Raw genomic sequence first — 16,765 nt, 5'->3', positions numbered from 1 at the left:
GGCCCAAACATAGCGGAGCTACAAGCTCACAGCGCGTTGCATCCGTGACGCGTTGTGAGCTTGTAGATCTGCCATGTTCGCCACGCTAGGCTCTAAACTCCCGTTTCTATTCCAAATTGACCAGCTTGATCCGGTCTACGGGTCTAGGCCCGCCTACTGTATCCGGAAATGTGCACTTACACTTTTATGAGCAGCAAAGTAAAGCACACACCGTTTCCGTATCTGCTCTATACGCAGCAGAACGGATCAGCAACCTGCGAAGTGAATTGGTCCCAGTCTAGTACAAGCAAGGAGCTAGACTCTGACTGGCTTTAGCTTTCGTATGATACGAAAGAAAAAGTCACTCTATTAAATACATCTACGATAATCTTGATCCAAGGCTAGTTAGTAACAGGTGACATGTGACAGGCCGTTATAAAAAGGACTATTAAAACTGCACAAACAGCAGACAGTGAGACCTAGAAAGATGAGCTGTTAAAACGTAGGTTTTATAAAAACTAAATTTGGAATGGTTAGCAAATTGGTACAATGAATATGAAATTTTGCTAACATTTTGAAAAGGTTGATAACATAAAATGTGTCTAGACTTATTTTATAATTGTTTTGAAAGCCCAAATAATACATGCTGAATATTCAATCTAAGAGAAGAGTCAATTTTGGAATTTATTAAATTATTAAGATCAATCCAAAAGACATGACAGTAGGTACAATCCCAAAATGTAGATATTTTCCACAAAAAGAACAAAGTTTAAGTACGTCACTGCTGTGTTGTGAAGGGACAGGATGAGAATGTGACGTCACTGCTGTGTTTTGAAGGGGCGGGGGGAGTCATCGCGTCACGTCAGCCGCTTCTCAGGATCTACCGTCGATCTACCGCAAACATGCTTATTATAAGAATCAACAATACCTGATATCATCCAGGCTATTGCATTATTTTATTATGGTAGATGTGCACCCGTCGTTGTAATGACGTCGTTTAAAGCTCCAAAAGCCTTCTCATAGCGAGCATTCGCTATGAAAACAAGGCCTTTTAATTTGAAGAGCTGTCACATTTTCTGAGGCAAGGTAGATGTTTCTATAATGATGTGAAACATATTTTGGTTTAATAGCTAATTAGCAAAGATGACCAAAACAATCATACCTATACTATAAGTCCTTGCTGGGTGTTAATGTTGATTATTTATGATGCACTGGATAGTGATGGCTCTGGCTAGCGTTAGCTACAACAGCTTGCCATAACAACAAGTTATATATTTACATCTTTTAATGTCATTAGATCTCCAATTGAGGAGACTGAATTAATATGGCTGACCAAGATATCTGCCCCCACCTGGACTCCATAGGGGAGGTGACCAAAGAGGAACTGTTGCAGAAATCCAAGGTGGGTTTTATTATTGAGTCACCTTTTGCCAGTGGTGGAAAATAACTGAGTACATTCACTCAAGTACTGTATTTAAGTACAATTTTGAGGTACTTTTACTTTACTGGAGTATTTCCAATTTATTTAATACTTATTTAATACTTTTACTTTTACTCCACTACATCTCAGAGTTAAATATTGTACTTTTTACTGCACTACAATTATTTGAAAACTTTAGTTACTTAGATATCAATTATTCTATTATAAAACATAGATTAACCACTTTAGCCCTATTCATAAGCTATATTTGAAAATAGCAGATCTACACGCTCACAACATTTTAGTACTTTTAAGTACATTTTGATGCCAATACTTTTGTACTTTCACCCTTTAAGAATTATTTTGAACACAGGCCTTTTACTTGTAACAGAGTATATGGTAGATGTTATGGTATTGCTACTTTTACTTCTACTTTTATCTGAGTACTTTTTCCACCACTGCCTTTTGCCTCGATGTTCTACTAGGATTGCATTTGGAAAATGTGTCATATTATTGTTGGAGTAGTTAAAATGGTATTCATATAATAATCATGTTCACTGCCTCTCTTCCTAGGGAACCTGCCAGTCATGCGGAGCAGGGGGGCCAAACCTATGGGCCTGTCTGCAGGTATAGGGACACATTCAAATGTCCGTAGACACTTTAGTGAGGGCTGTAGTTATTTTGACATACCCTGTTTGGAAAGCTTGTTGGGAACTTGGCATTTTTACTAACAGATATAAGATAACATGGAGAAGGTCTGCCTACTGAAACATTGTGGTTCTCATACATGTTTTATGTGCAAGTAAAGAAGACAGTGTGCAGGAGTCTTGTCTCTCAAACATAAAAAAATAACACGTTAAGGAAGGCTATTTTTTGTATGAAATTATTACTCATTCAATGTGTTGTTTCTGTAATGCAGAACGACTGCCCATATGTTGGTTGTGGAGAATCATACTGTGACCACAGTACCCTGCATGCACAGGTAAAATGTTCTTCTATACCCGAGTAATTTATTGAAAGAGGCAAAAGTTCTAATTTGTTTATCAGAAAGCAATTACCTCCATCCAAGTATTGAACTGTTGTGTTTGTGTGTGTGTGCGTGTGCGTGTGTAGGCTAAGAAGCACAACCTGACCGTGAACCTGACCACGTTCAGGATCTGGTGTTATGTATGTGAGAGGGAGGTGTTTCTGGAGCAGAGACCAGCCCTGGTGCCTGTGGCTAATACACCCCACCATTGTAAAGCCATGGAGCAGGTACGGCTTCGCTTGAAGAAGGTCAGATCTGCTCATCATTACGCCTTATTTTCTTTCTCTGTTGATCTTGTTGGTCTTTTATATATATAAAAACATTAATGCTACAAATGCTGTTGTTTGTGGCTACTTAGAATGCTGATATTTATATTCCTGACAAAATGTTTTCCGTAGGATGCAATGCCGCCACCAACTAGTCGCCCAATAAAAGCAGTACCGATCGCTGTGGCAGAAGAGGAATCCGAGTCAGAAGAGGATGAGATCAAACCCCGGGGTGTGTTCATACCCTGTGTAGTATTATATTTTTGTTCTTGGTTCCTGAATGGTATCAGGAGTGAGGACCCAATTTGTACAAGCTCTTCTGGGAGTTTGAGGTCACACATTCTTTTTGGCCAGCCAACGTCTTTTTTTTGGGGGGGATTGAAAAGGTAATATTCTTCTGTTTTATTCTGTTGTTTCTAGGCTTAACGGGAATGAAAAATATTGGAAACTCATGTTATATGAATGCAGCCCTTCAAGCCCTGTCCAATTGGTGAGAGTATTTCCTCTCTTGAGTGCCTCATTATATTTAGCCAGATGATGGGCAATGTTTGTATGTTCCTGTCAGTTTTCTCTACTAGAATGTAAATTGAATTCCTACTGTCCTTCTCTCTGTCCTTTAGTCCTCCTCTCACTCAATTCTTCCTGGACTGTAGTGGACTAGTCCGAACAGATAAAAAACCAGCTCTGTGTAAGAGTTACCAGAAACTCATCTCTGAGCTCTGGCATAAAAAACGGTAAGTCATGTATGGAAATTAAGACACATCGTTGTCAAATATCACAATCTGTTTTTGTTTTTTTTGTTGTCTTTTCTAGTAAATCAATCTGTTACCTGATCATGTTGATTTTAGATTTGACCACATGAACCCTAGCATCCCTATTACCACAATATGTGAACATTTAGCAAAAATGGGCAAACATTTGACAAGAATTGATTAAAGCTCTAAATTCAGATAGTGATTGCTATATAGTATTTGTTCAATGACAGGGGTCTCCCCATCTCTTTAATAAACAGAAAATACCCAGAGAGTACCCATTTATCAGCATCAATTTCATAGTGTTCCAGTTAAAATTGTGTCTGCTCATTGCTTCATCTCTTCCAATTTCACGTTTATGCTGTATCCTGAATGAGTTCTCTCTCCTGATTGAATAAAATTGCTATCCCGACCTGAAAAAGCATTTGCTGTTTACTACTAAAGAGCTGTAGAGACACTGAGACCCCTGTTACTGAACAAACACTCTACAGCAATGAACAGAATATAGAGCTATTTAACACTTAATTTAACAAAAGAAAATCACTTACTGCACCTTTAGGTGGTTAAGAAATAATATCGGTACATTGGTATGCTGTGGTATGACTGTGATTATATCACACCTACGGGTGTTGTTGGCACAACATGCAGTGCCTTAAATGCCCGTAGTGTGATACTGTTTATCATGAGAAATAGAGTCCACTACTACAGCTGCCTCTGATTGTGACGTTCCTCTTTTGTTGTATATAACATGCCTACTTCATAATGTATCAGACCTGATGAAGACCCACAGTGGTCGAAACGTTGTTTAAAGACTCAAAATACATTTTCTACTGGGAGCTACAGTGTGCGAACTTCCCTTCCTTGAGTGTAATAACACAATTACCAGTTGTTAGGAACAAGATACATTTTGCAATTATGTTGCTAGTCAAAACCTAGTGTAGCAGTGAGTTATCTTGATTATACAGTGGAGAACTTTAATGCGTTACAATGGGGATTTCCAATTTGCCCGTGTTATAATGAACTGAATGCCTATCATTCAACCCTTCTCTGTTTGCCCTCATCCCAGGCCCAGCTATGTGGTCCCTACTAACCTGTCTCATGGCATCAAATTGGTCAACCCCATGTTTCGTGGCTATGCCCAGCAGGTAGGGTCCCAACAACAACCGACATCACACCAGAGCTCAACAACCATCCACACTTTAATACCCAACGCCTGATGTACGAGTGCCTCTTACTTAATAGTAAGAAGACCCCATTGTTTTTGTTATTGATTTCTGTTGGCAGTTGATATTGTCATCCAAACATTTTGTTTTAAGTCTGTTAGATTATTCACCATGCCCTGATAAAAAAAGAGAGAAAAATACATCTTGATTAAAATCTCCTTTAGTCTTGGAGTGTGTTAGAGTGGCAGCTTCTAGCTTTGTTTGGCATTGATTGTTGTGTAAAATATTAAAGGTTTTTAAATAATTGGGCCTTCCTGTAGTGGGCATATTTACTGGTTCTTGTCTGCTGCCAAGGAATTTCAGCCAGAAAGAAAAATACCTTCTAAATCACATTTCTCCTTCCATCTTCTAATTTTGAAATTGGCAAGTGTGCATACTCATTCTATTACATATTCACAAAAAAAGTATCTTTTCAGCTACTGCCTCTGCACGCAGTGCTCATTATTTCACCACCCGAGGTCGTTTTCCTTGTTATGAGCAGCACAAGCAGACCTTCTCCCTCTGTCTGTGTGGTGGGACAGGACACCCAGGAGTTCCTGCGTTGCCTGATGGATCAGCTCCACGAGGAACTGAAGGAGCCTCTGGCAGAGTGTGCTGTGGGTGGCGACGGAAGCGACGGAGACGAGAGGAGGGATGGAGACCACTCCCCGTCTGAGGACGAGTTCTTGTCATGTGATTCGGGTTCCAGCAGTGACCGGGGGGAGGGAGGAGGAGGAGGAGGAGGAGGAGGCGGCGGCGGCGGCGGTGCAGGGGAAGCGGAGCTTCTATTGCAGGATGAATGTGATGCAGTCAGGGGGGTCCCAGCGGGGGGAATACCTGCTGTCAGCCCTGGGGGATTGATCTCAGAGAAGGAGAGGTTGAAGGAGAGGAAGGTGTCTGGCTCTCCGCTCCGCGGCGGCTCTCAGGAGATGGATGAGGATGCAGACGTGGACACAGCAGCTGAGGGACGCACGCCTGAGAGTCCTGCAGAGGAGCTGACAACATCAACATCTAACACTCAGGTCCAAGGAAACAACCAGACACAGAATGCAGTACAAGGACAGAGCAACAACAACAACACTTTAGGTATAAGATCCGCAGGATTACAAAATGATATAGGAGAACATTTTGAAAAGAATGCCTGCCAACTATTTTGAATATTATTTTAAATATTTAATGATGGATCCCAAGATCCACATGACATTTTTAGCATGTGTTATACTATATCTCATATCATCACTTTTTTGTTTCTATATTTTAGTACCAGACAATGAAGCATCAATGGCCCAGGCCCAGACCCAGTCCCGCCCCTGCAGTCCGGTTCGAACCATTCAGGAGCTACACCCCAAGCTGTCCTCCAGTCCACCGCGGTCCAGCCCCCTTCGCTCTGCAGGCCCGGCCTACTCCTTTAAGAAAGGTGTGGAGCCAGCTTGGATTTCATAGACTCACTTTTCTCAAACATGCCTACAAAAATGTATTCATTTATATTTATGTGTCATCATATTTAGCCCTTTCACTGCCAGAGTATATACAAATAAATATAGCCCAGACTGCTAGTGATTCTTTTTACCTTTTCAAGTAGTCACAGAATAATTATCTCCAGTATGATCGATCCCCTGATGTTTGCTAATCACGGAAGGTTTCACTGAGCTTCCGCGAAAGAAAAAAAATGTCATCGCAGCCTCCTGTTCGCTTGTTATACGCCGTTGAAAATAGCATGTCTCGCCAAAAATACATAGTAAAACACGGAGCCGAGATACAGAATATTTCCCAAATACTTTAACCAGGAAGTGAATGGAGCAATAAATATTCGGATCACGTTATCTCCTGGTTCTGTGTAAAAAAAAAACTTAAAAAAAAATCGTCTTTCTTGACGATGGCAGGCTGCGCCTTAGCAGAATCCGACAAGAAATCTCGTCGGTGGCAGGCAAAGAGTTAACCACCTTTAGGCATGTCATTATGTTGTGAAAATAGCAGTTCTACAAGCTCACGTCACAATGCAACACTCGAGTTTGTAGGTCGGTTATTTTCGTTATTCGTCGTACGAGGTTCAAGGTGACACCCAGATAGCAGCAAACATCACAGACATTTCCCACTGGGACCATAAAGGGTTTAAGTGGTTAATGATAAAATGGTATGTTTCTCCTTCATAATCAGTTGGTACATGTTCTCTTCAGCTCACTTGCTGCCGACTTCCAGGAAGAAGAAACAGTCTCGTTACCGCAGTGTGATCTCTGACATATTTGATGGCTCCATCCTCAGCCTGGTCCAATGTTTGACCTGTGACAGGGTGAGTTTTGCTTCAGTGTCTCTGCTAGGGATGGGATGATATGAAAATTACATTTCATGGTTATCGCGATAATCTAAATATGATTGAAACTTAAAATGCCACTTGAACCCCCAGCATTCTAGGGGGAACGTTCGGCAAAAATAGCCGATCTACAAGGCAAGCTCGCAACGCGTCACGTTGCAACGTGTTGTGATCTGTAGATCTGCAAATCAATTTGTATAGAGCGAAATAAGAGCGCACCAAATGCGCTCTTTACAGGTCCGTTTTATCTAGTATAGAGGATTTAAGTGGTACTCAATTTGCAGCGAATAATTTTACCATTATTGTGAGTGTTGTTTTATCACGATTAACGATTATCGTCCCATCCCTAGTTTTGACCTGTGACAGTCACAGGGTGAGGTTTGACCTGTGACAGCCATAATGTAATGCTTCAGTGTCTCTGCCCTGTGACAGGGTGAGCTTTGCTTCAGTGTCTGCTTGTTAACAGCAGGGGGAGCTGCTTAGTGCTTACATAAATTGTCTTCTTGATATATGCAGACTAATACTACAATACTGTGCATGTATAGATGCACAAAATGGAACATTGCAATTACTTTGATCAATTACAGTAGTCATTTTAAAAATATTTTTTATCATTAATTGAAAATGTATCCTGCTTGCATGGAAATTTAAATATTAAATGATTGTGTGTTACTGAAGTGAACATTGTATTTGAATTATTCGTAACAAAGTAAAGTCAGTGTTATCTAGAATTATAATATATACAAACAATGTGTTTCAGTTCCATTCCTCGGCACCAAATGCATAACATATTACACTTATAGCCTATATGCTACTTTTATATTCTGTTTTGTTATGGAACTTTTAATGAATAATAATGCAAAGTATTGCAAATATCTCTATTTCTACATTGTACCATGCTTATTTATTCAGTGAGTTCATAATGATATTTGTGTTTGACCAAATGTCACTTTTCTGTGCTCAGAAAACTGTTGAGAAAGGGTTGCAGATAGAATGTGTTGAAATGTTTACCACTTTGCAAGAAGTCATGTACAGGCGGTCGGAGGCGGCCGTAGCTGAATGGGTAGAGACTGAGAGGCCCTCTGGGAATCAGAAGGTCACTGGTTTGCCCACCTGTCCGGCGTCCGCCCAGTCTAATGTGTCACAGTGTCCCTGAGCAAGACACTTCTTAAACTTAACCCCTAACTGCTCCATGGGTGCTGTATTAATAGTGCCCACTGCCCACTGCTTATATATGTGCAAATGTACAGTGTCTAATACCCCAACAACAACTAAAGGGGACACCGGTTCAGTATGTAACATGTCATGTGACAGACATATTCTGGATGTTAACCCAACATGTCATGTGACAGACACAGGTGCTGTACTGTATGTTAAGTAGACTAATACTCATGTTGTCTGGTAGGTCTCCACCACGGTGGAGACATTCCAGGACCTGTCCCTACCTATTCCCGGTAAAGAGGATCTGGCAAAACTGCATGCCTCCATCCATCAGAACCTTCCAGCCAAGACGGGCATCTCTCCTGATATGTACGGCTCCCAGGGCTGGATCACCTACATCATGGACTCTATACGCAAGTTAGTGGTTCTACTAGTCCTACCTACAATACACCATGGACTCTATATGCAAGTTTGTGGTTCTCCTACCTACTGTACATCATGGACTCTATACGCAAGTTTGTGGTTCTCCTACCCACTGTACATCATGTAACACAATGTAATGCCTAATTTATACTATGTCCAGAATTGATCTTCAAGCCAACAATGTGTCACATGTTAGCTTGAATATCTGTTCTTCTCTGCAAGCAACACCATCGTGCAACAGAGTATAAATTGATCTTAACTTCTTAACCCATCAAGAGACATAGCTTGACAAGTTAAATCTTAAAGTTGTGTTGCCTTGTCAGCAACAGGATATTATGAAGTCCTTATCATTGTGAAATGCTCATGGGTGTAAGATTTATCTCATGCATGGGTGAAATGATTGCATCGATTTATTTCATGGGTGTAATGATTACATTGTTTTATCTCATGGGTGTAATCTGTTCATATCTGTGCAGGTTTGTAGTTTCCTGCATCCCCAGCTGGTTTTGGGGACCCATTGTGAATCTAGAGGACTGCCTTGCAGCCTTCTTTGCTGCAGATGAACTGAAAGGTTTGTGAGCGAAGATGTCCACCATAGTTTTTCAGTATGTGGATTGTAAGGAATGTTTCATAATTATTGTATGTATTCATTACTTTACAGGGGACAACATGTACAGCTGTGAAAGATGTAAAAAGTGAGTACATTGGAATGATGCATTGCTTAGTGGACCTTATATTGTTTACTTTGTTCAGCACGTCACAGCACACACGTGTATTACAAGTCCTTATGGGTCCATTTGCTTGCATTTGTACACTCTTTGGAGCTAAATCAACACTAAGCATTTTACTATGCAGCAAAAGTGTATATTTCGCTTTGCAAAATATCAATGAATATCAGTCACATTCATTTAGACCTGGAAACGTACAAGTGATTGATGAGCAAAGTTGTAACCGTAACTGTAAAAGTGGCTCATTAGTAACATTTTAAGAACTCAAATGATGTTTTCTCTGTTAACATGTCTCATTAACGAGTCAAGGACAAGAAAATGATTACAACTGAACTTAATTTAAAAGTTGGACAGACTCCATCGTCTTGACATCTTGAATGACAACATAATTTTGGTGCCTATGAACAAATCTGATATCTACAAATATCTTTGTTTGTACAGGTTGAGAAATGGTGTAAAATATTGCAAAGTACTCCGACTGCCTGAGGTAAATATCTTTAATTAAAACATGTTCCTGTAGAAGATGGCAGTTTTACTACAATGAAATTAACATGAAGCCTCTTTTTGCTTTTGTGCCCTAAATGATCTAGATTCTGTGCATTCACCTGAAGCGCTTTCGCCATGAGGTCATGTATTCCTTCAAAATCAGCAGCCACGTCTCATTCCCATTGGAGGGCCTTGACCTGCGACCTTTCTTAGCTAAAGAAAGTCCCTCCCAAATCACCACATATGATCTGCTATCAGTCATCTGTCACCATGGCACTGCAGGAAGTATGACTCCACTCCTAATGATAACCACACACCGCAAAGCTTGTCTCCTTAGTGAAGAATTATAGTCAGAAACTGAAGAATCATAGTCAGAAATTAGTCAACATTACGGTCTCCCTCATTCTCATTTATCAAAAATGATTATTCATGGATTAAAGTTCTCAGTCGCCACGACTGATTTCAGTCATTTGGATTCCACAGAAGCCAACATGTCTTCTATGGAAGCATGTTGCGGAGCAAAAATAGCTATTTTCAGACATTATTTTGAGATTAGAGCATTTCAAGTGGTCAAACTAGCAATTATGTTCAGAAACTGAAGATGATTTCTTCACCTGGTTAGCAGTTTGTAGAACAGCAGGGACAATATTACTAAAACATAATAATTTTACATTAATATTTTGTTAATATAGTGTGGAGAGGGCTCATTTCACCCTGTTTCACACATTTAGGACTTGGCCATACAAACATTGTCAGTCGTGAGATTTTATTTTGATTTAATCCATAGAATCTCTTGTGGCCTTTTCATTGGTAAGCCTCAAGTCTGATTTATACTTCGTCAAGCGGTGTTGTAGAACGATGTTGTGCACCAAATATGGCCGATCGACAAGCAAGCTTGTAGATCAGCTATTTTTGGCACTGTTGACACCGTTGCATGAATTAGGCTCCTTCCCTCTGCTTGTTATATTTCACTTCTCATCTCTCTGTTTCTGGTGTTTCAGGTGGGCATTACATAGCGTACTGTCAGAATGTGATTAATGGTCAGTGGTATGAGTTTGATGACCAATACGTAACAGAAGTCCATGAAACTGTCGTGCAGAATGCAGAGGCCTATGTATTGTTCTATAGGTGAGCCATGCACAGTCCTACAATAATGATCACTCTCAAATAAGTTTGTGTCTGTAAAAAGTATTGCTGATTATGGTGTATACATATTTCCTCTCGGTGTGCAGGAAGAGCAGTGAAGAGTCGGTTCGGGAGAGGCAGAAGGTTGTCGCTCTAGCCAACATGAAAGAGCCCAGCCTACTTCAGTTTTACATTTCCAGAGAATGGCTTAATAAGTTCAACACATTCACAGAACCAGGACCCATCAGCAACCAAACGTTTCTCTGTCGGCATGGAGGTTAGTGCTGTCATAAGCTCATAAGTCAAACAAAGTGTTACGGACATATTTCCCTACGCTGCTACAAATTATTTTCAGTGGAAGCCAGTGACATTGATATCCGACACTTGTTGCTAAGTGATGTGGGTGACATGCTACAAAATAGTTGAGCTGACCTCAACTGTCTTTTAGCAGTTACGCAGTGAAGCGTCAAACAATCATATATTTTTGTTTCATTTTTGTTTCCGTTCTCTCACAGTCTGTAAATGAAAGTAAAAAAAACTATTCTTGTTAACTAGTTCCTTGTGCTATATTATTTTCATTTACACAATGTAGCTTGAGCAACACTTCAAAAGCGACTCTGTAGAAATGTAGCTGATCACACTTTGTCTTTTTGTAGTTTTTGTTGCCGCTTCTGTGAACACAGAATCACACGTTACAAAACAGACCCACTCATGCACATCAAACTCAACTTTATTATGACATGTTTACACCAGTATAAAGGAGTGGGGTGAAATTACTGCAATTAAAAATGAATAAAAACAATAAGAGTTTAGGTAGAATAAAAGTTTTAAAGGTGTATGTACTGTATATATATGTTCAAGACTGGTGAGGAGGTAGTTACTGTACATAGACAGTTTTACAGTGTTCCTCAGTCTGTTGTGCACATGACAGTTATTAACCTCTGCACTCTGCTTCTATCTCTGCACAGGGATCCCACCTAATAAATATCAATACATAGACGACCTGGTGGTCATACTGCCACAGAACGTGTGGGAGTATCTTTACAACAGGTGAGCAGCTGGCACGTTACTATGTTGACCACTTATTTTATATTTATATATGGCGCTGTCGCGTGAAAATAGCCGATCTCCAAGATTAGGGTCCCAGAGATTTAAAAAATAAATTAAAAAAACAAATGGCCTAATGCATATCAAACTGAGAGTCGTTGAAATGAAAACGGTGGAGAACTAATGGTCTATTTTATCTCTTGTATCTTTGTGCAGCTTTGGAGGTGGTCCAGCTGTGAACCATCTGTACATGTGTGCCATCTGCCAGGTGGAGATTGAAGCTCTGGCAAAACGCAGAAAAGTGGAAATCGACACTTTCATCAAGGTAGAGTACTGCCTGTTTTAAGGAATTATGGATGCATGTGTGTACTTCTCCTTTGAATTTGATTTTGATTGTATGCTCTTGTCTCCTTGTTTTAGCTAAATAAAGAGTTTCAGGCTGAGGAAGCGCCCACTGTCATCCTGTGTATCAGCATGCAGTGGTTCAGAGAGTGGGAGAGCTTTGTTAAGGGCAAAGACCATGGTATGACTGTACAGCTACATTAATAACCACATTAACCACTTGAACCACAGAACCATATTCTGGGGGAACATTAGCCAAAAATAGCAGATCTACAGACGTGCTGTGAGCTTGTACAGTAGATGCAACAAAACTGTTGCAGAGAGAAATTGCAGCGGTTTGAATTGCCCCGTTGCAGGTCGGAAGTGGTTGCAAGTTGCAACTCGTTGCATCGTGAATCATTTGTGTGGACTGGGCTTTACATAGCTTTATATTCCAACAGTAATCATTGCTATAGAGTGTTTTTTTTTCAGTAACGGTTGTCTCCCTGTCCCTCCAGCTCTTTAGTAAATGGAAAATACATTTTCAGGTCAGGACACCTATTTTATCCAATCAGGAGATTGTCTTTCAGGATACAGGATAAAGAAGTGAAATTGGAAGTGTTGAAACAAAAAAGAAACTGCAAGCTCACAACACGTTGCATCGCGACACCAGCCTAAAACAAATTATAAATCAGGCTTATGTGTTTAAAGTACTAGTGCCTAAAAGTAATTTAGCTTCCTGTCAAAACATACATAATATTTGTCCTCTTTCTTTTTCAGAGCCACCTGGTCCCATTGACAACAGTAAGATTGGTGTTATGAAAGGAGGACACATACAGCTCAAACAAGGTGACAGTCAGTAATGTTTCGATACTTTTGAAAAGAGTTCATTTGTCGCTCACTTATACAGGTGTAAGCAGTGCAATTGGTTTGGCATCAGGTTCCACAGACAGTACTAACAACAATTACAATATAACAAGATAATAGTCATTGATGAATTAATGAATTATGATTAATTATAGTACTTATTATATATAAAAATATAATGGTAATAGTAGTAATGGTTAAGAAGAAAGACGGTAAGGGTAAAAACCCTCTAGGGAGTATAATTCATTAGCCGGATATATAGAATGTGTAAAAAAAAAAGAAGAAAGGTACACATACATACAAACATTAGTGCAAGTATACTATGTGTATCGTGTGAACTACAATAAGGTATTTTTACATATTTTTCTTTCTTTTTTTGTCCTTGTTCAGTGTACTGACAGCCTCAGAGAGTCACTTAATTATGTGTATTCATGTTTGTTTTGGCACATAGGTGCTGACTATGGTCAGATCTCAGAGGAGACGTGGCAATATCTGTTGAGCATCTATGGTGGAGGCCCTGAGATTGCAGTGAGACAGACCGTGGCCCCGGTCGACACAGACAATTTGCACGGAGAGAGAAAGATTGAGGCAGAGACCAGAGCACTTTGAGGCACAGAGAAAGAGAAAGGTGAGACTCTTGCATAGATCACTGAAACAGTACCTACTACCTACATTATTTAAAATATGTGACGATTAATAATGCTAACATTTAATGAATCTTACTTGTAAATTATAAATGTAACCACTCTAATCTAACCACATTAACCCTGGCATCTAAAGTTTTGCATGTCATTATAGGACAATATATTCATAAATATAATTAGTTTTTAGTGATTTTTCAAACATTTTGAATATTTGTTGAAAACGGAACAAGTGCAAAATGGGGCTTAAGTGGTTAACCACCTAAACCACAGCATCCCTATTCTGGGGGAACATTCGCCAGAAGTAGACGATCTACAAGAGGAAGCTTGTAGATCCGTCCTTGTCACTGTCATGAGTTCACACAGCGCTATAAGCCAGCAGGGCAGGAATTTTGGAGATGTCATAACTAGTTAAACAGTTGAAGCTTGACCATAAGGTTTCACAAGGTTTGTTTGAAGAAACATTTGTTTGTTTCGCACTTGTTTCACAATTTGGGCTTTTGTTTTCTCATTCTCAACAGGCCATTTGACTTCTGCATCACTCCTGCCTCCACAAGAAACCGAGGAATTTGCACCTTGGTGAAGAATCCTTGTTGTGAGCACTCTGTAAATGTAGCAATGCATTAATCTGTTGCCTCGTCACAAGAAGACAAAATGGTACTCAACTATGATATATTGTAGTAGGAAGAAAATGTATCTTTATTGAGCAATTCTGATATTTGATGTTACAGTGGAAAATAACACATCATTCCACATCTATGGAGCGGCTACTGTAGTATCTAAGTGTCATACTGTAAACTGTGTCTGATTCAGGCAGGCAGAGGATTGGCGGCTACGCTTAGGAGGACAGAAGTGTTATGCTTTACTTGTTTACGCGTTCACTTGTACATGCTTCCCTGGAGGTCCTAACCCCAAGAGACATTTAACATGTTTGCCATTATTTGCTTATTTCTAGTATGGTTCTGCCCACATCTTGCCACTTGCTTAGCACATTAGTGGTTCAGAGACATCAGAGAACAAACAAACTGTACTCTGGCTCCTCCTACCATAAATAAACAGTTCACATTAGTAATCTGAGCCCCTGGAAAACGCTTAAATCAGTGAAATATTCTGAGCTACACAAAAAAGAATTTATTCCCATATGATCAGATTGTGAATCATGCATGCACACATGTGCTTTTCAGTCTAATTTGTATTTGAAATGCCCTTAACTGCATGTAACATTAAGTCTTTTCATGACTGGTGAAGACAACACAAACCGAATCATGTCTTATCGCAGTTGTCTAGTTTCTTTGCTACCAGAGGTTGTATTTATTCTCATAATCATACTGAAGACTAGGGGGCACATACATAAATACTGTACATACTGTACATAGTACATGCATATGTCTGTACAGTACATGCATACAGTATATACATTACATACAGTAGGCATAAGACCATAATGCTACATACATGGGAAGTTAATAAACATGTATAGTTTAGAATAAGCTGTTTTCTCAATAAAACATATTTTCTAACAAGAGTATAAAAATGCTTATTCATACATTTCTCCTTAAATAAAGCAACATTAAGCATACTTGACAGATAACAACAGTGCAAATGGTCACATTTTGCAAAAATACACTTGCTGTAGTTCCTATGAGAGTAATCAAGACTAGACCATTTTCAGAAATTGCCAATAAAATGTTTCAATCTGTGTAACTGGACATTTCTGGCCCAACTGTTTTATCTCCCATTTAAATCAGTGTGCTTGAAAGATTTAGCCATAGATAGTAATGATTTACTTGCTGCGTCCTTGGAATTCTGGAGTGAGGAAAACCCGAAAAGAGCAAAAAACAGGTGGTTCTGCAGGCTCAATAATACAAACGATGGAATAAGACGGAAATCGGATAATGGTGTGGCTTCATGTGGATCTTGGACTTAATGTGTCCAGTCTATGATGTCAGTCATGTATGACTATATTTTGGCAAGGTTTCAGCTCGATATTCACAATTGTACAAGGCCCTCTATACTTAGTCAATTAGTACTTAGTTGACCGGGGTCGACTCTGTACCGCTCTTTTTTTCCCCCTCTACACAAAATTAGTCAAACTAAAGCTCTCAACGTGTTGCGTTGCGATTCGTTGTAAGCTTGTAGATCAGCATTTTTGGTTCCCCAAGGATAGGGAAGCTAGGGTTCAAGTGGTTCAAACATTATTCTATACTACATCAAACAAGCTGAATAAGTCTATAGCAAAGCAATAGATCCAGGTTTTTGTTGTTTGCCAATAATGCTTTAATGACAGCAAATGTATTTGTTGTTTTGAATTAAGAAAATTGAATTGTGAATTTTGTCTTTTCCTCAAATGTATATCCATATGAGTCGGATCTCTGTGAGAACATTTGTCTTCAGCTACTTTGTCTTATTTTGGGTAAGTGCACTGGAAATAAAAATGTCCAAGCAATCTCACCTGCATCATCGATGTATTAGAAAACGGTCCCACAGAAGCGTTTGAACAGTTTACAGCAGTGACGGCTGTTAAGAAATGATCGGTGGTAGCATTTAAATTATTCCCACTTCTTAACTCATTAAGTTTGTGTTGCATTATTTAGATTGTGTAGCAGTGTGCCATTTAACTGGTTTCTGATTGAAAACAAATATTACAGTGGGGGATATCAATCACAACTCGTCACTCTTCATTCATATTGGAAAGTAACATAACGTAATGATTTCTATGTTCTCTCCAGTTACAGTGGCTGTTGTTATGATAATCTTGATACTAAATCAAACAAACTTTATAAAAGACACATGGTCCATAGCAAATGCTACTAACAGGACTCCAGTGGATGATGTAAACTTAGCAGGAATTGTCTTCAAACTGATTTACTCTTCCATGCCTGGTTAAATGATTGAAAGCACTCTTTTAAAGCGTCTTTCATTTTTATTTTTTTATTTTTGGTGTGTTATATAAAAATTTGAAAAATATAGAGGTTTATTGGAATTAAGAAGCTATGTAAAGAATGGCAC

The 16,765-nt window shown here is 39.4% G+C and overlaps 1 protein-coding gene across 3 annotated transcripts; it reads left to right on the top strand.

The window, feature by feature from the left end:
• The first annotated feature begins 836 nt into the window (after positions 1–836).
• On the top strand, positions 837–16,207 carry usp20 (ubiquitin specific peptidase 20). 3 transcript variants are annotated; one of them, XM_084047732.1, is made up of 25 exons: positions 837–1,065; positions 1,277–1,381; positions 1,973–2,026; positions 2,319–2,381; positions 2,513–2,674; positions 2,825–2,924; positions 3,113–3,182; positions 3,313–3,426; positions 4,511–4,589; positions 5,189–5,732; positions 5,908–6,063; positions 6,824–6,936; positions 8,363–8,535; positions 9,018–9,112; positions 9,203–9,236; positions 9,711–9,756; positions 9,860–10,040; positions 10,757–10,883; positions 10,988–11,157; positions 11,849–11,930; positions 12,144–12,252; positions 12,348–12,450; positions 13,029–13,097; positions 13,567–13,743; positions 14,278–16,207. In XM_084047732.1, the coding sequence occupies exons 2-24, from the start codon at positions 1,304–1,306 to the stop codon at positions 13,722–13,724; spliced, it is 2,880 nt and encodes a 959-aa protein (XP_083903858.1). In that variant the 5' UTR covers positions 837–1,065; positions 1,277–1,303; the 3' UTR covers positions 13,725–13,743; positions 14,278–16,207. The 3 variants fall into 3 exon arrangements, with proteins under 3 accessions (XP_083903858.1, XP_083903859.1, XP_083903857.1); XM_084047733.1 differs by having other exon boundaries at positions 837–1,381; positions 2,513–2,653; XM_084047731.1 differs by having other exon boundaries at positions 837–1,381.
• The last annotated feature ends 558 nt before the right edge of the window (positions 16,208–16,765 follow it).

Source organism: Gymnoscopelus microlampas (assembly GCF_963454915.1).
Source record: "Gymnoscopelus microlampas genome assembly, chromosome: 21".
Lineage (NCBI taxonomy): Eukaryota > Metazoa > Chordata > Actinopteri > Myctophiformes > Myctophidae > Gymnoscopelus > Gymnoscopelus microlampas.
Note: the sequence above shows the minus strand (reverse complement) of the source record. Positions and strands in the feature narration are given on the sequence as shown.

Bases quoted from the DNA above. Each gene is read 5' to 3' on its own strand.
- usp20 (XM_084047732.1), top strand. From the start codon at position 1,304: ATGGCTGACCAAGATATCTGCCCCCACCTGGACTCCATAGGGGAGGTG. The intron at 2,675-2,824 runs GTCAGATCTGCT...TGTTTTCCGTAG, and splicing joins TACGGCTTCGCTTGAAGAAG to GATGCAATGCCGCCACCAAC. The intron at 11,931-12,143 runs GTGAGCAGCTGG...ATCTTTGTGCAG, and splicing joins TGGGAGTATCTTTACAACAG to CTTTGGAGGTGGTCCAGCTG.